Source organism: Branchiostoma belcheri, unplaced genomic scaffold (assembly GCF_001625305.1).
Source record: "Branchiostoma belcheri isolate BF01 breed outbred unplaced genomic scaffold, Haploidv18h27 scaffold11, whole genome shotgun sequence".
In the NCBI taxonomy this organism is placed as follows: domain Eukaryota; kingdom Metazoa; phylum Chordata; class Leptocardii; order Amphioxiformes; family Branchiostomatidae; genus Branchiostoma; species Branchiostoma belcheri.
The window spans coordinates 3,491,828-3,518,140 of NW_017802491.1; the positions used below are offsets into that span (position 1 = coordinate 3,491,828).

General features: G+C 40.6%; 5 protein-coding genes across 6 annotated transcripts; 1 reads left to right on the forward strand and 4 right to left on the reverse strand.

The window, feature by feature from the left end:
• Positions 1 to 682: 682 nt before the first annotated feature.
• LOC109484972 (LARGE xylosyl- and glucuronyltransferase 2-B-like) lies at positions 683 to 7,317 on the reverse strand. 2 transcript variants are annotated; one of them, XM_019788355.1, is made up of 19 exons: positions 7,106 to 7,208; positions 6,698 to 6,770; positions 6,342 to 6,510; positions 6,045 to 6,101; positions 5,852 to 5,929; positions 5,599 to 5,666; positions 5,387 to 5,438; positions 5,125 to 5,230; positions 4,895 to 5,022; positions 4,567 to 4,721; positions 4,352 to 4,427; positions 4,153 to 4,199; positions 3,818 to 3,892; positions 3,568 to 3,649; positions 3,301 to 3,376; positions 2,794 to 2,911; positions 2,351 to 2,440; positions 2,078 to 2,159; positions 683 to 1,716 (listed from the first exon to the last, which is right to left on the reverse strand). In XM_019788355.1, exons 2-19 carry the CDS (start codon positions 6,763 to 6,765, stop codon positions 1,612 to 1,614), a joined length of 1,632 nt encoding a protein of 543 aa, XP_019643914.1. In that variant the 5' UTR covers positions 6,766 to 6,770; positions 7,106 to 7,208; the 3' UTR covers positions 683 to 1,611. The 2 variants fall into 2 exon arrangements, with proteins under 2 accessions (XP_019643914.1, XP_019643907.1); XM_019788348.1 differs by lacking the exon at positions 6,698 to 6,770 and having other exon boundaries at positions 7,106 to 7,317.
• A 203-nt stretch (positions 7,318 to 7,520) lies between these two features.
• Positions 7,521 to 9,635, forward strand: LOC109485549 (NADH dehydrogenase [ubiquinone] 1 beta subcomplex subunit 8, mitochondrial-like). The gene is made up of 5 exons (XM_019789245.1): positions 7,521 to 7,625; positions 7,899 to 8,116; positions 8,462 to 8,529; positions 8,794 to 8,884; positions 9,143 to 9,635. Exons 1-5 carry the CDS (start codon positions 7,541 to 7,543, stop codon positions 9,245 to 9,247), a joined length of 567 nt encoding a protein of 188 aa, XP_019644804.1. The 5' UTR covers positions 7,521 to 7,540; the 3' UTR covers positions 9,248 to 9,635.
• LOC109485297 (RING finger protein 151-like) lies at positions 9,318 to 13,540 on the reverse strand. Its single transcript, XM_019788815.1, has 6 exons — positions 13,149 to 13,540; positions 11,945 to 12,130; positions 11,311 to 11,721; positions 10,879 to 11,151; positions 10,658 to 10,709; positions 9,318 to 10,413 (listed from the first exon to the last, which is right to left on the reverse strand). Exons 2-6 carry the CDS (start codon positions 12,127 to 12,129, stop codon positions 10,324 to 10,326), a joined length of 1,011 nt encoding a protein of 336 aa, XP_019644374.1. The 5' UTR covers position 12,130; positions 13,149 to 13,540; the 3' UTR covers positions 9,318 to 10,323.
• A 2,440-nt stretch (positions 13,541 to 15,980) lies between these two features.
• LOC109484952 (dynein intermediate chain 3, ciliary-like) lies at positions 15,981 to 23,376 on the reverse strand. Its single transcript, XM_019788327.1, has 16 exons — positions 23,244 to 23,376; positions 22,268 to 22,501; positions 21,736 to 21,897; positions 21,084 to 21,202; positions 20,762 to 20,904; positions 20,168 to 20,421; positions 19,740 to 19,862; positions 19,286 to 19,411; positions 19,088 to 19,141; positions 18,907 to 18,950; positions 18,528 to 18,663; positions 18,243 to 18,389; positions 17,810 to 17,974; positions 16,806 to 16,898; positions 16,588 to 16,653; positions 15,981 to 16,327 (listed from the first exon to the last, which is right to left on the reverse strand). The coding sequence occupies exons 2-16, from the start codon at positions 22,448 to 22,450 to the stop codon at positions 16,304 to 16,306; spliced, it is 1,839 nt and encodes a 612-aa protein (XP_019643886.1). The 5' UTR covers positions 22,451 to 22,501; positions 23,244 to 23,376; the 3' UTR covers positions 15,981 to 16,303.
• A 486-nt stretch (positions 23,377 to 23,862) lies between these two features.
• On the reverse strand, positions 23,863 to 26,194 carry LOC109485593 (UPF0472 protein C16orf72 homolog). Its single transcript, XM_019789277.1, has 2 exons — positions 25,857 to 26,194; positions 23,863 to 25,414 (listed from the first exon to the last, which is right to left on the reverse strand). Exons 1-2 carry the CDS (start codon positions 26,149 to 26,151, stop codon positions 25,188 to 25,190), a joined length of 522 nt encoding a protein of 173 aa, XP_019644836.1. The 5' UTR covers positions 26,152 to 26,194; the 3' UTR covers positions 23,863 to 25,187.
• Positions 26,195 to 26,313: the final 119 nt, after the last annotated feature.

Genomic DNA, 26,313 nt, shown 5'->3' on the forward strand with positions numbered 1-26,313 from the left:
AACCAACACTATTGAGAATTGTTTTACTATTCATTTTGTCCTCACCATTGATGACAACAATCTTGCCTAGAGCTAGATTTTTCCACTTCATTTTTCTAATGTTACATATCAGCAGTTTGGCAGCTATATGTAAAGACTATCCTGACCAGTAAAAATGTGATCCATGAGTAGAAAATTGATGCTTTTCAAAGGATGCATACAGTTCAATCTTTAGAGACGTCCAAATCACAAAGAGCTGGATAACTGTGCATTACAAAGGCAGTTATCTAGGATGACTATAACAATTATTACAAAGTATCACAACACAAGAGACGGGAGTAAGGAATAGTTTCCACATGTTTATTTTACTCTAAACCTCTTAATTCATACACATAGTATATCATATCTTATTACCATGTATGCACATTGTAGATACATGTATGTCCTTAGTATGTCCTGTACATATGTATTTCAAATCTTGACAATGACTATTTTGCTTCCATGATACTGTGGACAAAGGTTTGTGATTCACACATTGACTCTTGTTGAATGTAAGGAGATCTATAAGGATTTTGTAAATACACAACATCTGATACAAGAGCGCATTACTATCATAATAGCCATTTTTGTCTCTTGCTTCTTACATGTTTTACATCCAACTTCACATTTAGTACATGTTACATGTTTTACATCCAACTTACATGTTTAGTACATGTTACATGACAAACCTGTACCAGTAATCACCTCTGTATAAAGAATACACTTGTAAAGACCACGTCCTGGCCAGTGTTTATCTGCTACTATAACTCACAGAAGCAAGGAAGGACAGTTCAGTATCATCTAATATATCTATTCTGAATAAGGAACCCTGGATCGTCTCTACATGTAGCTATACACAGCTCTGGTGGACAAGCACTTCCGATATTAGTGACATTAATTACATTTCAAAACTCAGCTTTGATTGCTTTACACGTAAGGCAATCTTGGATCTATAATATTGCTTTGAATTCATCTAATGGTTTCAAAGACTATAATTGTTACTAATGCTGAGTTTATCACCTTTACACTGCTACAGAGAAATAGAATATTATATTAGTAAAAGTAGAAATTGTTACCTAAGCTTAAAACTTACTTCTTCTATTCACTGGTAAAGTGAGGTATATTAGATACAAAAATAAAAGTATACTAAAGTACGTCATAGGAAAATAGATGAAATTTAAAACTCATCAAATCATACTTGCAACATCAAAATTTGAATGACCTAATCATTGAGATTAAATCTTACTTACTGACTTATTCTTGCAACCAGTTTTCATCATAAGAGTTACATAGTAACCTTTCAACCAAACTACAGAAATCCTTTCTTCTCCTAAAGCAAATGGTATCTTATACTGGCTGGCACAACACCAAGACAGGATTATCAACATGCTGCTTTCCTAGTGTACATTGTACGTCCATCATACATTTTGTATTGATGATCAGTTAACATTGAAATATGTTATCACATCTTTCAGCTTAGGTTATCTCCAACAAGTCCTAAATATCAAGGCCAAATATCAATAAATTAAGTTTTCTATATACATAGATGAGAGATAAAAGTATTGGATGCTGATGACAGCACATGCACTCCTTCTATCTTTTGGGTTTGGTACTGCATGGGCCAACCTTGTATTTTCTCATGATGTCAGCAACAAACTCAAACCTGGTTGCCCTGTTGTGGAGACGCTGAAGGGGTTTCTGGAGAGGAAAACCATTGCATACGATCATATTATTCATATGAAAGTCAGTATGCTTTCATAACTGCTGTAAAATTCAGATATATGAATGTGTTTTTAGTTCTACTGTACTACAGAATTGCTTCAACCACAAATTTCAAACACTGTGAAAACCTGTTTCCCTCCTACCCCAAAATAAAACCCCCACAAAGGTGAAATTCATGCATTTACAGTATGACTATCAGATGCCCAAATGAGCAGCTGTATAAGAAAATGTTGAGAACAGCAATTATATACCAAATTTTAATCAGAATGTTTGTCTGGTACAAAATTTTGGGTAACAGTCATCATCATCATTGAAGTCCAAAGACAACAGCCTTTACCTGAAGAAACTGTATGTTGGAAGACGTTGACCGGTGAGGTACATGGATGGCCCACACATTGGGAAGCACAAGGAACTGGTAACTTTGGGAAGAAAGAGGAGGTTATCAACTACTTTGCCTGTAGGATACTGATTACTGACTTTAAAAACAACTTCTAGTCTTTTTTTGGCCTTAAAAAATCAGTTGAAATAATACTGCCAACTATTGCCATCTTTTAAAAGTCCCCTACTCTGTTAGTCATGGTTAGTTTGTCTCCAAAGAGGAGCATCTCACCCTGCAGCTAACAGCTCCATAGTGTGGGTGACTTTGTTCATGCCGTAACCTGAGAACCGCTCATCGTACAGTGGAAGACTGGAGGACATCCTGTGGGCAGAAGGGAGAGTCATTCAGACAAGATACAGTACATCCTTAGTTGAGATACAGAGAAACGTTCTGCACAGAAATGTATAAAGTTAAACCACAGCAGGAAAATACATTTGTAATGTACACATATAATCTCTGGACTTTGAGATAGACCTATAGCTTAAAAAGTAAATGCAGGTGGAAGATATTCTGTTGATGCTTTTGTATGATATTCTACACATTCAAGCTAATGCTTAAACCTGACTGTCTTGGATTGCCACAATACACATTAGTACATTGTAGCTCTCATCTTAAACTTTGGATGTGCTGAAGTAAAAAGAGACAAGCGAGTTCTTCCAGTTGCTTTCTCTCACCTGAGAACCAGGTAAGGTTCAAATTTGTCCTGGTAGGTAGAGACAGGGTACACCTGTTCTTCTGCATACCAGCGCTGATAGTCTGTGGGGCGGTGGGACTCAGGAGACTCAACAGATCATACACACTGTCAAGGAATACTGTCTGATAATATAAGCTTATCAAAATGTAGAATAGAACTTATAAGGTTATATGTATTAGTATATAAGAACATTAAATGTACCTGTAGGGAAAGCACTTGCAATCAACTCAGCATTTTGAACTGAACTGAACTACATGTATGGGTAACCGTAACACTTGTGGACAGAGTGGGTCATGGGAGTTCTTTACTGAGCTCAATAGTGTCATTTTCTTGTTCTTTCTTATCCTTTATATGTCATGAGCAGAAGAAAAGTAGCACTGACTTTCTCACTAATTCTCCATAACTACTAACTGCAACATATCACAATTGTTTGAAAGCTTAGTAGGAAACGGAATAGATCTTGGTTGTCCATGAAATGAAAGGATATTGAAGGGCAAAATGTTGGCATCGTCAGCAAAGATCTGTTGTTTGAGAGCCTCTTTGTCCTGAGGGGGAGGTTGGTCCTGAAACAACAACAATTTCTTATAAAATCATGAAAGTTCATCTGTGCTGGTAGATACGTGTTCAGAGAGGGACATTCAAAATGAGCAAACTTATTACATAACTAATTAGGGAAGAAGAAAAGACCAATTTACAAGGAAGCCTCATGTTACAAATTTTTTTTCTTATTCAAGAAAATCTTTGAACTTTTCACCTCTTGTTCCTCTAAGAACTCGAAGGCAGGAACCACGTAGGCATTTCTGTCTGTTGGGTCTGACTCGTCTGTTATCAGTAACCTGGGGTAAGCACAGAGTTTTGTTATACATAGAAACATACTAAATGTATATTCCCCACAGCAGAAAGGGGGAAAACAGACATTATATCATACACTGAAATTTTCAGATTGTCTCTTTTTTATTCATCTTGAAAGACAAGGTTCTCACAACTTAGTATTGATGCTTTACCTAAAATTTTCTTGGAAGTTGGGAGAAGGAATGAAGTCAGCATCCAGGAGGAAGACATATTTACTTTTCACCATTCTGAAACAAAGGAAACATCTTGAAATGTGATAACAACATGTTATTGTACATGCATTTGCATTGAAATTCAATAGTTAAAATTGAATTCTATAAAATTGCTGGTATCGAGAAAAGAAAACCTTCCTGTAAAACTAATAAGTTCACATTCTTCTCTACCAGTAACCCAGCATATCCATGATTAAGTAGCACTTTGTAATATCAACTAATTGTATTAAACTAAAGCACAAAGTACATTACCAATATTTGAAACAAGAACTTACTGTAGAGCCAGATTTCTGAGATAGTTGATGGGATACTCATCGTTAACCTGAAAGAAATCAAGTACCTTTTACTGACTTACAGATTATACCGTGTAGAGTATATTTTTTAGAAAATCCCACACTGATGATTTGTAAGAATGATACAAAAATTTGTAAGAATGATACAATATAACGTATCCTGAAGGATTTGAGTACTCACCACATTTGCATACACAGCCAGAACACTACAAAAGGTTCGAAACTTGGGATGTCTCAACTTCTTGTTGATGTAGTATCTGTGGCAGCAAAGTTCACAGTCATGTCAGTATTTTAAACATTTGTAACATCTACTCTGTCAAAGACTGGTGTCAGTTCCTTCTGTTTCATGTGCTGAGGAAATAATATTTTTGAAGGAGATATTTCTGGCATTCCTACCTTTTCCAGTCGTGATTAGTGTCAGGTTTCTCTGAGGTTGTTGGTACATACAGAGCCACTGCCATGGGCCCATCCCAGTGTCTGATGATCCGGTCTAACATGGTTATCCGGTCCATGGACACCTGGGTCACCAGGGTCACTGTGTCTTCTTTGTACTGAAAGTGGTAGCACATTCAAACATGATTCAAATCCTGAACATTGATTTCAGTTTATCATAAGACATTTTTCTTTAAATAACATACTGCAGCAAAAGAACATATGGCTGTGCATATAGAATTATACATTTGTACATGATCAAGACAGGTGAAATCAAGTGCAATCAACAAACCTGACTGAATGTTGCATTGAAGATGTGCTCGTAGTGGAAGGTAGGTTTGGTGGTTGACACGGGGGACAGAGCGGCTGGTGGACAGGAGGAAACAACGTCCTCTCGCTCTGTAGCAATCCTCCCTCCTGCTGTTCATACAAATATCATGTGTGTTAGAAAATATGTAAAAGATATTTCTTTGCAAGTAGAAGCACAGAGAATTGCTGTGTAGAGCTTGATATCTTCCTTACCTATGACAGGCTTGAGAATGATGTCAGTGAACTTGACCAGCCCCATGTAGCCGTGACAGAACAGCATGACCAGCACGCTCACAACCTGACGATTATTTGGTATGCCCTGGAACAGCAAACAGGTCAAAGGTCAGCCAGAGAATTTTTATTTGCTACTCATACACGTGAATGACATAAAACATCATGTTGCAAACTGCTGCCCAAAATGTAAGATTGTAGTCACAATTTCAAGTGGCAATATGACAATGTGAAGACTCCGTACCATATCATTTTCAGCTGCAATAAAAGGATGACTTCCACTGGGAAAATCTAACCTGCAAATAACAAATCAAACAGTTAGAGAGGATGTTTTAGAGATGCATTTCTGGATTAGGTTAATTGTATGTTCTATTGAAGACATCTTCCTGAGGTAATCCAACAGTAATACACAGATTATACCATCTGATTACGGATTTTGGGTGAAAACTACATTACCTCAGGGTCTGATGACTTCCATCATCAAACTTCACCATAGCTATTGCACTGTAATCAGCATCATGGACCTAAAAGGGAAGATATAGAGGTCATAAAAATGGAAATACAAAAAGTCAGTTATGCCAAATCATTTCATCAACTCACATTGGTAATGGCCTCTACTAATGCTCTTTTAATGTTCACCAAACAAAATTGACAAGTAAATTAGAAAGATCATAATACACATGTAGTTGTTTAAGAACAGTATTCTTACCGAGTCCACAGATTGTAGATCTACAGCTGCACTGCGAGCTGAGAAGTAGATAGTCTTGATGTCTGTATCAGGCCTGATCTGAGAAAACAGTACCATGCATAATATTAAGATATACATAGCTTTTGCAACATTTAAGGAAAAGAACATATCAATATATACAGTATGTATGTATAAAAAAACTTTGTTCACTTACTGGTAGATACTGGTAGACTGCCCGTACACTGTCTGCCTTACACATCACACTCAGAACCTGATGGAAACAACAAACACGTTGAAGATGTTCAAAATCAAAGTATTTTCACAAGCCATTCATGTACTATATACAATTTATACATCATGTACGTGAAGAATGATGACAATGATTGATGATATAACCTTCAAAGAAATACATATCCTGCTATTGATAACTTTACCTATATGCTGGTAGATAGAAATTATCACAATGTCAGTGAACTCATGATGTACATCTATGTGGCAAAAACAATCCCACCTTTTGGCACAAGCTGCGTCCCCCCACGGTGCAGCTGACCTCCTCCTCCCAGCGGACATGTGGGACCCACCAGCCATCCACACTGATGTGGGTCTGGTCAGTCATCTGGTCCAGCAGCACGTTTCCATCCCAGTCCTCCACAGCCTCCGGATCTGCAGGATGCTTCTCTCTGTGTGTGGTAAACAGAAGGTTTTATTTAGACTTCCTATGTATAGTACTAGTATACTCGTAGTTGGTTACTGGGGAAGTTAAAATAAACATCCATAGTGTAGAAATCTATTCATGTGATTTTTATATGCCTGTACTTAAATCACAAACACCAGAACCTTGACCACCCAAATCTGCATACTGCAAACCTTTTTAGTTTCCAGTTTCTGCAGCTCAATATGTGCAGTGAAACAAGCTTGTGGTTGTGATGCTGCATTCATTCTATAAATGTGAAGAGCCAAAATTTCACATGAATTGTATTTTTGTATGCATAAAGTTGGTAATTTATAGATATATGTTGCAATAAAAATCGCGACCTGAGACTTTACAGCACCAATATATCTTAACCATCATCTTACGTTATCAGTTGGTCGTCATCATCGTACTGAAAACATATCTATTCTTGTGTAGATGCGTAACTTAATGATTATGCATGGGGCTCCAAAAAGATACATGTACTATCATTAGAGGCCTGTAATAATGGCGACATTTGCATGTTTGTAAACAAAATTATGCGGCCAGCGTGTGCGTACAAGCGATGTGTTGGTTTAGCTTACCGTGCTGCAGGCTGAGATCTTAGCGTGGGTAGATACAGGACGGTCACAATGACGGACGTCAGTGAGAGGCCGAATGCAACCCAGAGGATGGCCGTAAGCGAGCAGACGGGCGCCCGGCGCGCCAGTTTTCTTCTGCTTGTCATCTTCGATCAGAAGAACAACAACCCGTGGTAGCCATTTTGGAAGGTCATAGGTCGTCTAGAAGACCCTAACGCCGAACAAATTCTTACTTGATGATAAAATTGAAATATGACATGATTTGTTTCAGTTAAATGCACAATATGTAAAAGATATAAGTTTTTATATGTAAAATAATAAAATTCATAGATTTTATAATGAAGATTTGTTAATAGTGCCTGCAGTGGTAAGTTTTATAGGATAGTTGGTAAATAATAATGGGATACCTAAAGGGCCTTGCCGTTGTTGAAGGACAAAATGGCGGCGGTCGGGAGGTTGGGAAGTGCAGCCGTCCGCTCGTTTCTCTGGCGGAGAACGGCTCTTCTCAGCTCCGCACGGTGTTGTAAGTACCCTCACTACGTCCTCTAGGTTATGCACGACGATACTATGGTACCAGATGCCATTAACTATTGAAGAGTGTCACTTTCCCTAGACGTAAACTTTGGGTAAATTTTCCAAGTCTCCGTTTAAATTTTTTTGCCTGACCTCCTTGGTCTTCACAAACTACTTGTTCCAATTCCGAGGGATTAAATGTAATATTTGCAATTTTTGCAAAGTCTTTGTGTTAACCAAATCGTATTACGATTTGTATGTAAATTTGTCATTATGCCATCAGTGTCTAAGAACGAGCTGCCAGGCCCGTACCCCCAGACCCCAGAGGAATGGGCAGCTGCAGCTAAGAAGTACGGCATGAGGGTGGAGGACTACCAGCCTTACCCTGACGACGGCACGGGGTACGGAGACTATCCCATGTTACCTGAGGAAGGCGTGGAGTCAAAGGATCCATGGGTCGACTGGGACGACAAATGGCACAGGAGGAACTTTGGAGAAGCAGTAAGTTTCTTTAAGTAATACAAATTGTATTTCCTATTAAACATAATGACGTCTTTATGATTTACAAGTTCAATACAAGCTTTATAGCTGCCGACTTCAAACCTTTTTTCCTGTTTTGACATAGCCTTACTGCAATTGTTTGTTGTTTTTTTTTGTCATTGTTGTTGTACTATACACAGGTTTTAATCAGAGGAACAATGCCTCATTGCTGTCCCTTTGTTCAATTCATCTGTATGTAAGCACCTGGTCAGGTGTTAATGTTGGTGTGTTATGCCAAAAAGCGGTTATACCGGCTATACAGATACAGAATGTTCAGGACTAACTTTTCTATGGTATTTTTTTCAGCCACATATTCACATTGACGCATTCACAAGGCAAAGGGTCAACCCTAACCAGAAATATGTGGTGCCGTGGTAAGTACTACTCAGTGTTATGTCTTATGATTACACCCTTTATGTATCAAAGACTTGTTAAACCATCCATGGTCACAAATTATGTAGCAACAAGACATTTAGTAAAGATACTATATCCAGGCCTAGGGATAGGCTATTTTTTCAAAAATTGATATCCAAGGTAGCCCATGTCCTTGTGAAAGGAACAGTATCTGGAGATTGTCTTTGTGATGATGCTCATGATTATTGGAAAGCATGTAACGTGTCTTTTTGTTACCCCCACAGGAAACAAATGGTTGCTGCACTCCTTGGCTTCCTTGGCTTCAATGCTGTCATGCTTTACTTTGGAGAACAATACAAGCATGCTATACCTGTGGTAAGTATGAGTGCCCTTAACTCCTGAAGATACTTGTGGTGGGGGCATAATATCTCTTCATTGTTGAATTTTGGCCACCTTATGGTCACTGCCATTGTTTATTTTGGATCTGCAGATATAAATGTACATGTAGTTGGCTTTTGTTTCCTCCTGTAGGTGACCAAAGCTAAGTTTAATCCTGAAACGTAACTTCTGTGTCAGCAGCTTTTTTTTAGAAACTTTGTTGCATGAAACCAATGTCTCTCTCTTATGCCCCAGGCACCCAAGCAGTACCCATACAATGACCTGTATCTGGAGAAAGGAGGGGATCCCGACAAGGTGTCAGAAGAGGAAATCAAGCACTATGAGTTCCCTAAATCTTAACATGCACATTGACAACATAGACATATCCTGTACAGTGTGGTGGTAATGGAGAGGCATGAAACTATGTCTGTAAATCTATGGTGTGCAAGCATTCAGTATAACAAAAGTAGCCACTGGCAAATATCACCATAAAAGACAGCCTGTTGTTTCAAATGTCCATTTTCAGTGTGGGATGATAAGTTTGTTTTTGAGAAAGACACACTTGTGTGTAACAATATATGTAGTTTCATTTGTGGTGAATACACCTACATTTGTAAACTGGATTGTACACTACTAATGTGTGCAGGCACTTGCCAGATCCTAATTGAACAGATATGAGGATGACTTGTACTACCTTCAGATGTATGGTTTATTAATGTTTGTCCCAATAAATTGAAGTTTCAGTCTCCACATGGTGTACCCATTTATTGACAGCTGTTCTCACATGCTTTAATACAACTGTACTTTGTTATACATCACACTTTAATACATACATTACAGAAACACTGTATGTAGTGGTTATCAGTATATTTCAAGCAACATCAATACTTACATGTACACATCTATCTACCTATAAGGACGGAACAAATAAAACCTATGCAGACATACACCTAGATGAAGGTGAACGTCTTACATTGGGTATCAATTCAAGGACCTTAATTTTGTCATGGTTTGTTTGGTTTGTTTGGTATTGAAAGCTCCAACAGAACTCGTCTTCACTTACAAAACACAAAATACTATCAAACAGAACTTACAATACAATTGAATACATTATAGAACTGTGATGTCCATGTATATGTTGCATGTACTAAATCAACAATAAAATGTTGCTTTATGGCATGGCTTTTATTAGTACAACTCAAAACAATTGCTGCATACCACAGGAAGATCATTTTTAAGACGATCATTTCAAAGTTAGCACGAAAGTACAGACCAGGTTCACTCTTGCACAACATAGCACCAATGTAACCCGCATATTCATTGTTATATTATCTTCTAGTACACTTGTACTTTACTAATTTTCCAAGGATCATGGCATAGTAAAAGTTTTTCCACTCGATGCTATCTTACAGGTTGAAGTTCTGGTGTAGCAGAATTTATGCAATATGATATCCCAGGAGACAGCCCTCTTGTGTGTCCAGTCTTCCACATGTTTGGCACGTCCCTCCGAACAGTTCCACTACAGGCTATATGTGGGACAGAAAGAAAGATTTAGTTCTGGATAATAGAAAAATCCAAACATACATTGTATTGTATCAAGTTAGAGTTATCTACTTAAATCGAAAATTTGCTTGAAAGGTGTACTGAAATCCTGTCAACCAACTCAAGGGTGCATGACAGTATGAACGGCAACGTTATAACAGTAAAACGTCACGTACTGCTCATTGATGTAAACCCGGAATTAGTTGGTTATTATAAGTGTCAACTCACCCCTTGATGCCAGCAGCAGGCGGTGCTGTGGTTCTTCGCTTCTCTGTATCTCCTGAAACACAAATCATCCATTTAGCGACCTGCAGTGAGTCTTTCTGTGCCACTTCACCGGTGAAATCTAGTTGCGCACCTTTCTGTTGTACCGTTAAAGCCAAAATGCATTTGAGAGTTTTGATACTTTATGGACTATCTACATCCCCTTCAGCAAAATGATACTTTACCTATTGCATCTTCTACACTTGATGACGGGAGCACTGTTGGTGATGACCATGTCTGTCTGTGGTCTGTCATCAGGTGAGGTCATGGTGGTCAGGTCGCTATCGGACCTGGCCAGGTGTGTGTCCGGCCGTGCGCCTGACGGAGCCGTCTGAGGCACGGCGGTCAGGAACACTTGTCCGCTGTTCCAGTCCGACAGAGTCATGACGGCCGGCTGGGACATGGACCGCTCGATACCACGGCCAGGCCGGGACCAGGACAGGCGGCTTTTCAACCAACTACAGGGAAACAGTGACAATAAGGGTGTTTTAAAGGTCACAGGTTCTTTCAGAGAAAAACATACAGTACACTGCAGTATACATGTATATGGGAAAGATTAATTGAAATTTAGTCATCCAGTTTTAACGAAGGAAAGAAAAAAGAGGGCTTTGTCTTACCGTCTTTGCTGCTGATCCCTGTAGTGAATGTCCTCCGTCAGTTCCTTACGATGACACCTGACTTGTCCGCGCGACCTCCTGACACTGTCCACAACCTCTCTCTTCAGTTTCTGCTCCATACACTTCTTAGCCTTCTGGTGCGTGAACAAGTCACAGAACAGCGTCCTATGTCCGCACGCCTCACAGTCCACGTACCGAAAGTTACAGTCTTCCAAATGCGCCGCCATATCTCTCCGCTGTAGGATGTCCTTGCATCCTCTGGACTTGTAAGGACAGTCTAAGAACAAGAGCGGGCACTCCTCCATGTGTTCAGCCAGGCCTCCTATGGTACACGTCCCTCCGCAGCCTAAGTTACACCGCATTTCTAACGCCTGTAGGGCCGACTGTAGCTCACGTGGCGCAGGAACGAATCTGGGATGAAAGTAGAATGTTAGATGATACAGTCTCTCATATACGTTGTGATGACAAAGACCACAAGGACAGAAAACGTATCATCTTTAAAGGTAAAATAATGAAGGAACTGGCGCATGTCAATGGCCCAGATCACTGGCCCAAATCAGTATGCGAAGGACGTCAACAAAGAAACATTTAGAAATAGATCATGTTGTTTATTACATGGTTGGGGTGTTCTTACCTTTCTATGAATGGCGTGGAGCAGACCGGACAGACGGCGGAGGTCAGGCGCTTCCGTGAGACGCAGTCCTGGCAGAAGACATGCTGACAGTGCGCCATGACAGGGTCCAGCAGAACCATGTTACACAGGGGGCAGATGAGAGACTCGTCCACATCCCCGACTACACTCGTCAGCTCTACACCCATCCTGGACAGGAGAAAAGGAAGGACGGTTTAAAAACTTTAGACTGTTCTGTATTTACACCATGCTACACAAGGGATAGATGACCCGTCCACATCCCCAACTACACTCGTCAACTATACACCCATCCTGGATGGGAGAAATGAAAGTGGTTTAGACTGTTCTGTATTTACACCATGTTACACAGGGGAGACTCGTCAACAACCACTTAGGGCAACTTTATAATATACCTATCCTAAAACATGTACTTGTGGGCCGGATTGGACGTGATGTATATGAATCTAGTAGTTTGCCTTGTCAAGATTTTCGTAAAACAAGGTGTTGTAAGATATTTCCTGATCGAACTTGTTTTGGTGCCAAAAAAGCCTTTGGGCAACCTGTTCTATCAAGTGGTTGTAATTTATCAACTGATACAGGAGATGTAAGCCTTGTTTCCCGTTTCAAGTGGTTAGGTCGTTAAGCGATAAAACAGCATTCAAGTAGCAGAGGCCATCAACATGGCGTCTCTAATCAAGGATATATAAGGATTGATGTGTTTGTATAGGCCTATCACCCTACAGTGAACGAGCGATTCAGACGGGACCTAGTTAAGGAAAGTGTTCCAGTTCTGATGTGTTCGGTGGAAATTCACTAGCCCTGTTGGTGTAAACAGATGTTTTGTTTACCGATAACAATGTTGACAGCAAATTTTCCCTCAGCTTGCACCAGTAACGCCCCTTTCTAAGCGCACACTGGAAAGTCGATTGTTTTCTTCGCACGTTTGTGTTAAGTGACATTCCATTTTTGTTCATGTAAGGCTACAGTTACACACTCAGTCTCATGTATATGGTAAACAACTTCAACCTTGAAAGATGTGTACACACCTACAGGCGAAAGTCAGTAAGGAAAAGACTAACACAAGGAATACAATCTTGGGATCGTGCCTAATGAGTCTTGGGATAAAACAAACTTGGGCGTGAGACAAACCCTGTACGGGTCAGTACGTGCTTTAAGGACAGAATAACGTTAAGTCACAGACACTTACCTGTGTGATAGTCGGTCCGGAGACCAGGGAACCAGAGTTGTAGGTAGTGGCCTCTCCGGCTTAGGAACCACTCCTTTGTGGTAGTCCTGAAGAATCCCTATGTAACAGAATCTGATCAATCAGCAATCTTAAGATCCACGTGATTATACAGTCTAGTTCACCGGGGCGGGCCTTCCAGGTAGAACACGGGGCAGGTGCGGGGAAACTTCCGCCGTGTTGACGAACACAGAACGTTCCCAAAACACATGTGACGTCGACACACTCGGCTGAGCCTTTTTACTAAGTCCTGCACGGCCGGAGAGTGGAGTACCTCCCCGTGTATGGGACACCCAAAATCCGCCACTGTTGACAAAATCTCGATCTGAAAGCCTAACTGGCCAGACAACAAATAGGGTTTGAATAGTCGCTAGGTAACGCGCGTCATTTGATCGGCCTCCCATTCACCACTCGGGGCGAGTAGGTCAACAGGTTGTACGGACCCGGCTCGTGTGTTAGCTGGAAATATTGCAACCCTAGAAACAGAGGACGATCATTTGACGGATCAGCGTCAAATCTGTTTGTCGGTTGTTACAACCGTGGCGTGTTCTGGTATAACCCATAACTTTTCTATACATGTGACGCGCATGTGTGAGTGTGAAAGAACCGGATATAATCGCACTAGAAGACATCTTGGTTACCTCTTCAATCTCACATTGCTCGGCAGTTTCTGTGGTTACCCCTTGAGCGACAGAAGGTAAAAAAGTCCTAAGCACAAAGCTCTGCAACACAAACAATCACAGGTATCCTAGCTTAGGGTGCAGAAGAAAGGAAAATATATGGATCAAAGGTTAGTTTGAACAGTATAAAGATACATTCGTTAATTGGCCAGGAGCCCAGTGAGCCAATTGTAGCCGATAAGAATGGGCTGATCAATTTGTTTCCGCGGAACAGTTCTGCTGCCAAGTTCTAACTGTATCAGTACAATCGAATTCTAATTACTGACCACCTCTAAAGTGTCGAACTTATACTGTGTGGTAACGTAGCGGATTTGGGTAACTAAGGCAGGTGCATTTCTAACTTCTTAGACAACAGGTCACATCATCTGGTAACTGTACCTTCATCAGTCGCACGGGCGACGCCCCCTACCCCTGGATAGGGTTTTCTCATCTTTCAGCCTTTACCCCAAGAGATAGCCCCTTTTACCCTAAGAGATAGCCCCTATTTCCGACCAGTTAACCTATTTTGGAGCGTACTATTTAACAGTTTTTCTTTCTTTCATCTTCCTTAAATATCGTGGGAGAACAAGGCAACGCCATTACGAACAAGAGTTCCCTTTCTTTGTCCCCCTTCACCAGAGTCTTTGTACTGACTAGCACCAAGATATAGGGACATTCCAACAGGTGGTTGTTTCTGCCAGCTACTCACGAGTCACAAGAAATGTCAAGATGCGAGGCCCGTGCGTGGCCAATGTTAGGCTATCCACCACTTTTACTCCTCTATTATATTATGACAGACAGACAGGCAGACAGACAGACAGATTCTTTATTGACACAACAAAAAAGTACAGAGACTTTTGTATGGTCTTCTACAACTTAACTAAAGATCTAACAAAGCTAAATACATGTGTGGATAACGTCAACTTACGTACAGAGTATATATATGATGTAACAATAAACAATGCTCCCTGCGCATTACATATAAGATTAAGAAAACAAACTTGAATCGCATGTGAAAACAAGCGTTCTTATTCCGTTTTGTGCTCGGAAATAATGGTACAAATGCACTTATTCCTAGCTTAAAAGTTCATCTGAGTAGGTAGAAGTCATTATGAAACAAGTTTGAACTGTCACAGTGATTTTGGGTCGCATTGGACAAAGTATAAATCTTGGACACGGAATTAATTTTTTTTGCAAGAGGTAGTGGGGAGTCCATCTACATCAGGGCAAGGAGGTTTAAACCTCCTTGATCAAGGCATTGCAACCATCCCTCAACAAAGACGGGGGTGGAGGGTGCCACAAACTTTCTGCAAATTCAAGATCCACTGTTCACGGAGTCATGTCATTTGACGTCACAGAAGCTGTGGATTGCTCATTCCTCGGCAGACTGGAGTTGAAAGGTCGAAAAGTCCAATTTCTCATGTTGAACAGTACAGTTCAAACTTGTTTCAAAATGTATTATTCATTTTAAAGGTATGCCCATACTAAGTATTTTTACCACCACATTTTGATTTAAGTGTGTAAGAGTATTACTCATGATTGGTGTCTCTCTTTCAATAATGTAACAAATTAATCAATAAAAACACACCAATTCCTCAGAACAGTTTATTAAATCAGTTTATGTACAACCCTGTTCACAGAATCTCACAGACAATACAAAACTGAAATCTCACAATTCATCAGATAGGATTCTTTCTGGGCAAAATATTTCTGCCATGAAAAATATTTCAATATATGTGGAGTATACTAGATAATGTCCAGTACCAGTCTCCATAGAATTAATGTACATAGAAATTAATCTTTACGACATGTTGTTGGCGACATTTTGGTTTTGAACAGGATAAAAAAGAGGGCACTTGAAAATACATGTACCATAGAATTCAACCCACAAACGATATAATTTCTATACAGACTTGTGAAGTAAACCCCAAACCACACCATGTTTTTTATATTACACCAAATCCAATGACATGACAGATTTCTGTAACTGACTAATCATATGTATATTCATATAGTCAATATATAGAAAAAAGTCACACGCTGATGTAGTAGTAACTGTTACAGTATGGTTTCAGCTTCAGTCAAACTGCCTGCTGCTGGGGGGGGGGGGGAGGGGGGCGCATTACAGTTTGCAACCTTCTACATCCTTTGGGGAGAACAGACCCAAAAGAAAATATACTGGGAAATATATTTTGGGAAAGTAGATATGGAAAGAATAATATGTCTCTATTTGCAGGCACTGAATTCTCTACATTTACAGAGTGTATGCAATGTTCAATCTACTATCAATCAAATTTTCTACAACCTTTCAAGCTTCAAAAACACAATATGTACAAAATATTAGAAAACAGGTGCAGGAATGCATATTTTCAGGTGTTGGAAAGCTGTCCTCTATCTAAGTCTTCAGATCAATTCTGAGCAGCACTGCTGGCTTTGGCTCCTCCATATGTGTTGGTCTCTTCACTCTGTTGCATTGTCTGGGGTCTGAGGGAAAGGATAAAAAGGTCATTCCTGGTAAAAAAAAAGGTGTCTAATAAAAGTATATACTAGAAATGTGAATTTGATCAATTCATTGTGCGTAGAAAATTTCCATAGCTTGGTGGATCACTTTTTATACCCTAACTAAATCACAGACAATTTTCTTCCCTTTGATATGAAATGTGTGCACTGCACTTTCCCAAGCCAAAAGCACTCCAATGACTATCCCTGTAATGTTTATTTTCTGCAGTACTAGTAATCCTTACCCCTCCGTCCTTCTCTGGATGTCCATTCACTTTCTCCTCCCCTTCCTCCTCCATAATCACCTCACCCTGAAAACAATACAGAAAAATTTTCACTTTGGTTCCAAACAGATGATGTCATTGATATTGATATATGCACATATTACAGACTATGTGACGTATCTTATTTCAGGACTTCCTAAAACTCATGTCTACTGTTTGCTTGACACTGTTGCCCGTACCTGTAGCTCATTCTCCTTCTTCAGGGCTTCGTTCCTCTTGGCCTCCTTTGCAGCTCTGTCCTTCTTCTCTGCCTCAATTGCTTCATAGAATTCCTGTAAGAACACAGATTTGTCAAAGATGTGTAAGTATCAACATCTTGTGGAGGTTCCTTAAAGGCGCTTCCTTTAAATCTGATAAAAATCTTAAGTTTGAACTCAAGCAAAGCCCTTCTCTCTTGAACCTTCCCATCATACCTTCTCAGTCCTTCCCATCATACCTTCTCAGTCCTTCCCATCATCCCTTCTCAGCCCTTCCCTCCCAAACCTTCCCATTATCCCTTCTCGGTGCACACCCCAGTTCTTCCGCGACAGGGGTCCACGATAGTCCGTTGTAAAAAAGTGACGAAAGGGTTTTGAGGGTCCAAGTTTGAGGTGACATTTCTTGTAAACTGCCACGAAGTATCATTAAACATTAACATGGCTGAAGAGTGTAAGAAATGGTGATTTTGGGGTGAAAATTTGGTTTGGCTCCGAACCTTACTTCCGGGTATCCTTGCGCGCCAAGTGTAATCCGCCCGTTTGACCTAGTTTTCGCTCTGCGGCTTCGTAGGGGTGGATTTGCAACCCCTCGCGCCGTGGACTGTTTAGAAAATTACAGTACTAGAATTTTCTTTATAATTTACTCGGGTATAGTCAAGGCTTGGGTCTTTCTGCCAGCATCAGTCATTTCTGTCGGAAAATTTTTTTTTGTGGGATTATCCTACGCGAAAATTCGCAATTTTGGGCATTAATTTTCGAGTGAAAATAATGTTTTTTCCGTTGATTTTACCAAACTTAAAAAGGTTGAAGAAACCAAACTCAGCTTGTCTTGTAGCTGAAGAGATATCCTTTCGTCCCATATACAGTTATTCTCCTTCCGAATTATTCCACGCCAGAGACGGTCGCTAGATTTGAGGGTGTGCAGCTTCGAATAGAGGCCCCAAATAAACTGGGGTGTGCCCCCTTCTCAGCCCTTCCCATCATACCTTCTCAGCCCGTGCCACGAGGTCCTCCTCCTCCTCGTCGCCCTCCCCCTCGCGGTCTGCGTGCTCCTCCCCGCCGCCCTGCTCGCTCTTACTGCGCTCCTTCAGTCTCATCTCCCTGTGTCGGGACTCCAGAATCTTCTCACGCTTGGTCTCACGCTCAAACATCTGTGGGACAACACAGGAGGTCAGCACTACGTAACTCCTACTTGTTAGATCTTTAGATGTAACAGCAATGTTGAAACAAACATATGCCTTAGGAAAACACCTAAACAGCTGATCAAAAGTTTTAATGACATTGTTTTAATAATTCTACTCACAAAGCAACAAAATTAAGATCACAGATTCAAACAGCTACCTCCATAAAAGATGGTAACTATAAGTCAATAGAAATGTTTATCTTTTGTGCACAATCAGTTGGGACATTTGAACTGACCGCTGTGACCAGGACTTTCTCGTTCCGCGGCATGACACACAGCCCGTCCGACAGCTCCAGCAGGGTGGTGGTACCGCTGTGAGAACCACACGCCAGCCAGCGCCCGTTGTCCTGCACACGCACGCTGTGTAGGGCTTCATCGCACACCTGGAGGAACCAGAACACATGTATCAGGTGTCTGAGAAGTTCACCTGTTTCAGGTGTACCCTATAAAGACGGTAACATAAAAATGGCAATAGTTAGCAGAATAGTGTTTGATGCTAAGTTCTATGGATATGGCTGTACCTGGAGACTAAGGGTGGGTTCCTTCTGCTTGAAGAGGTAGTCCCAGACGTCTAAGGTGCCGTCCATCTTGGTAGTGAAGAACACGGCGGGGCGGACAGGGCTCCAGCACCCGTCTGTCAGGTACGAGGTGTGGTATCTGGGGAGAGACGACATGCCATGAGCCAAACGTCCACATGTGAGGCAATAAGCTGTATTTACAGTTAAAACATGCTGATAAACATCTGATAAATTTGAAACTGAAACTATGACATGCAGTTGAACATATCGTGATGTACGAATGTACATATACAAAACAAATGAACATAACAGGGAAAGAAATTTAGCCCCATGAACATCTTTAGCTCTAGCTTTAACAAACATGTAGCTTTTCATGACTTACTTGGTCCACATGATAGATGATTCTCTGATATCCTCAGACCAGATCTGAAGGGAAAGGGAATAATGTTAACAACAGGCATTTCTATGTACGTTTTGTCAAATTGAATTTACCTTGTGTCAATTGTTCTCCTCCTAGTAAGAAAAAAAATAATTATCACACACAAATTTTTGGCCACACTTACCCTCGCAGTCCAGTCTCCAACTGTCAGGAAGTTCTTAGGGAAGAACGGGTTTCTCTGTGGAAAAATAAGAAAATCATCAGAATTATTTTTAGACACGAGCTATTCAGCTGTGATGAAAGCTGACAAAAACCTGCTTATTTACAAGTGTTGAGACTCTTCACTTACAGCTTTTTACACACAGTAAGGCCTGTTGCTCACCTGTAGTGCATAGATGGGCCCGTGGTGTCCAGTGTACAGAGCCACGATCTTGTCTGCCGGTGTTTTGGCCTTCCTGTTACAGTTCACCACAGAACCCTGCTCTGTACCGACCATGAACTTGGTGGGCTGAAATAACAAACATTAAGCATGGAATTATTATTTTATCTATAGGTAGGGATTGTTAGTAGCCATGGCTCATTAGCCGCTCATATCAAAATGGTCCATAACATGGTTTTCAGCACCAAGGACATCGCATGTAGACAGATTTCTGTAGAAACAAATTAAACTTACTTATTACATTACCGATTTTAACTTGACAAACCATTTTTTCTCTTTGTTATATTATATACTATATTATAAACTCTATAGTATGTACAACTATTATAATTTAAAAACCAAACTCAATTATCCTGCTTGTAAACTTTTGTGTGAGTGAAAAGAGTGGGTACTGTACCATGGTGGGTTCATACTCCAGTGAGATGGCACCCAGGGCGTTGTCAATGTTCATCTTCTTGGTGGGATCCAAGATCAGCTTCTCTGTGGGCTCACCCAGCTTACGTGTGTCCCACCACAGGACCTGCAACCAGTATTACAACAGTCAGGAAAAACAAACACACTTAATATACCTGTAGCACTATAAGAGACAATGCTTTGGCATTGATGCTATTTAGCAGTTCTTCTTCAAGACTTTGTGAGGGATGCTCACATGGAACACTCATATAAACAAATGCATGGTAAGAAAAACTGGAATAGTATAAGATTGAATACTCTGAGACAAGTATAGTTGAAAGCTACCAAAAAGACACTAGGACACAAAATTTTCAAATACAGTGTATACATGAAATTCCCTAAAAAGTATATGAGACTCCTGTGCACTCCTACCTGTCCATCAGTAGAGGCTGTGAAACACTCAGTGCCCGTCTTGGACTGTAACCAGATGACCTTGTAGACAGGGTCGCGGTGGGAATGTTCCACCAACGACAGCTCCACGGGCTGGCTGCCCTTCCGCGTGTCCCAGTATGCGATCTGGCCGTTGTAGCAGCCGCCCATGAGGATGTGGGAGTCTTTAGGGTTGTACTCCAGACACACCAGCGGGGAGACAGGCTTCAGGGTCATCTCAGGTTTGTTGGGGTTCTCTGTGGGAGGGGGGCAAACAGAGAAGTGTTAATTGTCAGTAAAGGCAAGGACATAATTTCCTTGGTAAAGGTAACCTACATCTTTGTAAGTTTATTTTCACTGCCCTCTATGACGATTACATAACTGTCTGCTTACAAACTTTGGTCGTAACTATCTTTGAAGTTGTAACAACATCTCCAAAGTTTCTATGCAATATGCAATGATGGTGACAGAAGCATGCAGTACATAGTGATTTGTACAGGAAATATGTCCACGAGAGATTAATGTTTGAAATTTGAGAGAAACTAGACCAGAAAACTGTTGCCCAGCCTGGCCTATGACCGAGGACTGTTGACTTACCAATGTCCCAGATGTAGGAGTCCAGACTGGTGTCTGGGGACGATCGCTGGAACTCCAGGTTGGAGTACGCCACCGCCAACTTCTTAGCACCATCTGGGTACCAGGACAGATGGGTCGCTGTGCGCTTGATCTCATTTGGATCTCTGAAATATATATGTGAACATGTGGTTTATTAGTGGCAAGTGATATGATGCAATTAGTAACAGTCATAGTATGTCATTGGTACACTTAATCTGCACATAGTTGTCAGTTATGAATAAACTTAGATACATGTAGTTCTGAACTTCTTTTAATTTTAAATTAATGATGTTAAAGTTTTTACCTGAAGACGTTGATGGTTTTAGCGGAAGACGGCTCCTCTGCAGACTCCTGTGTCGTGTCGTTAAAGTATTCCTCGTAGATGTCGATGGCGTTGTTTTGCCTGATGCAGTGTTCCATGACCTGTTGTGGAATGATAAACACACATCAGTCATAGGTCAGGTATAGCTAGCTGGAAGTCACATTCTGATGTTTTGTTCAAATTACAGACAAGTTCTAACATTGATTCTGACTGTTGGTCTGAATCCTGTTAAGATTTTGAGTTTTCTATGAGGACTCAGTGAGTTTTGCAGCTTACTTAAGAATTAGTATTTCACTGGAGAATAAGAGTTTCAAAATACTGTAATTCAATTTATGTTCGCGGTAGCAAAAGGTCGCAGTCTGAGAAAAATGGACGTGTTCTTGGAACCACATGTTCACGGTGGCGGCAGGTGAAGAAAAAAAGAAAGTTGTCAAATTATTTGTTCAAGGTAATGATAAGTTTGCAGTACAGAAGTGACCACAAAAAATGCAAAAATAGAAGCACTGAAAAAAATGGTAAATTACAGTATCCTCAAAACCCAGCCAACAAATAGATGGGATCATCTATGTGTTATATACAAAATGGGAGTCTAACTGTTGAATCATGTAATTGACATACAACATGAGGTACTCACACTGCCCAGCTGCAGGATGGTGTTGACGTACATCTCATCCTTCTCCACCTTCTTGCGGTATCGGATGGTCTGTTCCACTTCCTGTGGGTTCACGTCTTTGGGCCAGCCACCCTCCACGTGGTTCACCCCGCGACTCTCTGACTCAAAACGTTCTGTATTCACCTGCAGGCACGGAGAACGGAGGAATTCATTTTTCAGACATTCAGATAAATATAGTCCTAAATAGGGAGTGTTAGGCCACACCAATTTAATTTGTTGGTTCTCAGATTTGCCTCTTAATTTTATTCTGATGTGAAAAAAAAAAGATTCTGGTTCTGAATCAACTAAAAAATGCTTATATTTTGCCCACAACAGTTGACAAAAGTCTTTTTCTGCCTGCTTGTTACAGTTTTTTCATCTATCAATGCAGTGGTTTGATGAAAAGCTAACAAAAATGCTCCAAGCTCCCGTCAGACGATGGGTCAAGCTTGTTGAACAGTAACATACAATAAACTTACGACTGTTGCAATACTGATAGACCTGTTCTACTAACCTCATGTTCAGACATCTCCTGGGCACACTGTATCCCAGAGTCACACGGGTCCTTCTCGATGAAGTCGTGGACTAACTTGTCATCTGGCGCCAGGTCAACGTGCAACTCCGCGGGGCGGTCCGAGAAGTTGCACTGCCGGCCGAACTCGAGCCTCTTCTTGGTGTAGACGTACACGATCTCCATGGCTGGGTCTGTGCCGGGGTAGACTGGAAGGGAGAAGATTCTACGCTGCACCTGGGGAAACAGACAGCAGTGTGTTTTACAGAAGTAGAACATATATGGTGATGGTGGAAAAGCATTAGCCTTGGTCTCTAGTAAGGAGAACACTAAACAATGTATGAACGATATCTGCATGTATTTGGATCACCCAAATGAGTCTCTGCCAGCCTCTGTTCCTAGCTTTGATTAGATAGCACTAAACATATTGATTAACTAATTATCTTGTCTTGATTTGGTCATTATTTCATACTTTGACTTTTACTTTTAGAATAGTTTGTTGTATCTCTATAAATGCTACTCTTGATCTGATTCTTTTTACAAAGAAAAACTTAAAAAGAAATTGGAGTTACCCAGTTATTACAAAACAGTCTACAAACGACAAAATCTTCATTTGAGGTAAAAAATTCTCCGAGTAAGACAGTAAGGTGAAGTTACTTGAACGTAAAGCAAAAACCCATGTTTTCCCATACGTATGGACATCAAAATTCATGTTTGACTCCCTAACACGACCCAAACATCGCCTTATATTTACAACATTCAATTTCCTTAGAACCAGGAAAATTGTTAGTGCTTGACGTTGCTATTTTTTGAGTACGATTCATGATTCCTTGTTGTCAAGAAACATGATAGTTGTTTCTAGGTCAGGTAGGGGAGGGGGGCCTTGGTGATCTGACGACTAAAAACAACGATTTCCTCTCTTTTCACAACAGAAATGCTGTCTATTTTGCGAAAATGTTGAAAAGAACACAAAACCTACCGATTACAGTGGCAGCGCGTCTTGTTTGGTAGAGCCCTGTCGCTAAAATCCCTTTTGAATCCTCCTCTAACTTCAGAACTTCTTGGTATTGTGTTTAGAGATCCAAGATGGCGCCTTCTCCTTGGAACCACAGTGTTGCGGTTGCTACGCGACGGGTCGGGCGTACTACAGCGACACCTAGTAAATTACATTCAAACTGCAACTCCGTGTCGCAGTTCGTCTGTTCCAAGCAGTATCGTGTATCATTCTTCCTCCAGTTCACGGATTATACAAGTAATTTCTAAAATCAGGAATACTAATTAACTGGACTCAAATAGTGATAATCGTCCAGGGCAAGCAGGGTGATAAATATTGATAGAAAAAGATTCAGTCTCAACCATATGTGCATCATCTGCCAAACATAAATTTTTCTGTGCTTGAAATCTTTGGAATGGGCACTTCTTTCTATAGCATTAGCACTCAATTATAAAACCTCACACACACACACACACAAAATTTATCCAAGCGTCCTAAATTACCAGTAGTTTGACTGTAGTTCTATGATTGCCTCATACAACATATACATGTATAATATACCCAATCACTCAGGCAATCCCACAATAATGCACTTGTTCACAGCGGACTTTTAATTTTTTATTGGTGGGGCATTCGAAAGTGTTCCATATTCGTCTCTATACAGATGTCACTTAGGTTCACACAGACCCATTGTTGATTCAGCAATGGTCACTACCTACACTTCCAACTCTTGTTTGAAGTTTTTTTCTATGCATGCTGTCATGGAATTTTTGTTTTGTCAGTTGGTTGGTACCTTGATTCTGTTCTTTCAGTGGGCAGAAAGGGTTTCACTTGCAAGTTATATTTTGCTTGTTTGCTAGGAACCCCAATATTTCATAAATCCCCATGTACTTACTGTACCTTTTTTTGGATCCTCTATTTCTATAGTGAAACTTGCTATATTCATAACCAAACCAACAAATTAGAACGGAACTAACCATGAAACAAAGTACAGATAGGGAAGACTTTTGACAATCAAACCCAAAATTCAAAATGATGTCTACACTACTTTTGCTGAACATTTAAACAATGAACATATGCTTTAAGAGTAACAACAATTTTACGAAGTAAGGAAACTGCTTTCTCACACTTTATTGCTTGAGACAGCAACCAGCATGCTTATATAACAGAATCCACATGTAGTATACTTCCTTCAAATGGAAGTATACACATGCATTTTTGATATAAATAATCATGTTAATAATAACTCTATATGTACACTTCTCCATTGCAATGTTACAGATAGAGTACACATATAGCTCTTTTGCAACCTGCTGAACAGATATGTAGCTCATATTTATAAGGCAAGTAGCACAGAGTAAAAGAAAAGTATAAACAAAAGGCTGGAAGCCTATACAGACGTACCATAACCACAGAGGTCCTTTTCAACAAACTTGGAAATTTCCAGAAAAGTGGGAAAGCTTGTGTTTATTTTTGTTGAAATTTTTGTCAATGATAATAATATTTGCTGCACAGATTTAAGAAGCTGTTTTTACAGCTATCAATTGGTCCAGTTGTTTCTGGTCACAATACACATTCATATAGGGAGGTAAAAGGAGCATTGCTAAGCTTTCCTTTGCTTCCAGTATGGAATACTACAGAGGAACTAATCAAGTCAGCAACAAAGTGCCTTGTTGGTTATGGTACATCCAACATGCCACCAGCTAACCAGCAGCACTTTTGAGTGACACAGCAGAGGTGTTCTACCTGGGCGATGTAGTACCCATTCACATGTAAGCATGTCTCTACACTAGTGTATATACTGTACATCAACGTTAGCATGAGGAGCATTGAGCTGGCATGACTTTAGAAACAGCTGCTACAAGCTAGAGCGGGCAGACTTTGCTAGTAGCATTGCCACTCGAGAGGTTGCACGAGAGCGCGGGTCCTTCATAGGTGTCGACTTCTCTTGTGAACAGGAGAGTCTCCGAGGAGGTCGTTCCCAGAGGACCGTTTTCGCCCATTGGGAGAGTTGCTGTCCATGTGATTGGCAAACTCTTCACTTATAAATGCGTGCAGTTCTCCTAGGTTCCGTCTACGACTGGGGGTGCTGTGCATGTTATGGGAGGGGGAGGTTGGGGTGCGAAGTCCAAAACTGGCCATGGCTCCATTCAACCCTACAAGTACACAAGGAGAAGAATACAAAAACATTTTAAAAAGCTGTACATTTCAACTATTCAGTTATGACTAACGAACTAAATGAAAATAGTCTACATGTGACTTACATAACAACATGTGCCTAGATTAAGCCCTTTAACATAAGATGGCTATATAGCAATGAACTGTACTGTAGTAGACATTCATATTCCAGGGCTTGAAATATTTAGTTATGAACTTATGAGCAATAAATGGTTAGAAATTTTATTTGCAATTGGGGAACATTTTCTTCAAGTACCCTTGAAATTGTTCCTACCCTACTACAGCACCAGCTAAAAAATAACTTTCCAACCCTGAAAAGTTTCAAGTGGTCTATGATATTGTTACCTGCAATCTGGAGAAAGTATTTGCAAATACACTGTAGCAGGTAAAAATTTTGAGCTGTGTATACACATTTCTCACCTTGTAAGGCTATGGCATCCTTAAATGGCTGTAAATCTATTTCGGACTGATGTGATGGTGCGTATTCCTGGCTGCCGAGGCGGGGACTCTCCCGTGCACTGCGGGGCGGGCTGCGGGACCCAGTCCGCGACGGCACAGTCTTTCCACACAGAAAGGCTAGCAGTTCTTCCCTGCGGATGTGGCGACGCCGTTTCTTGGCCCAGGCAACAACGTCCCGCGTCCGCCGCTGGTATCCACACTGAATGCCAAAGTCCTCAGACCGCTTATTGGCATCTATGCTATCTGTAACACCCATTTGTGGTGTGACAAAGGTTAGAACTGTGCAAACACAAGTCCAGTCAAAATGTCTAGATACTTATATGTAACAAGAATGTAATGAAACATGGAAACAAAACAGTGTTACAAAAAGAAGCAGTTTCAAACCTCAAACTTACATGTACCTACACTGGATCCAAAT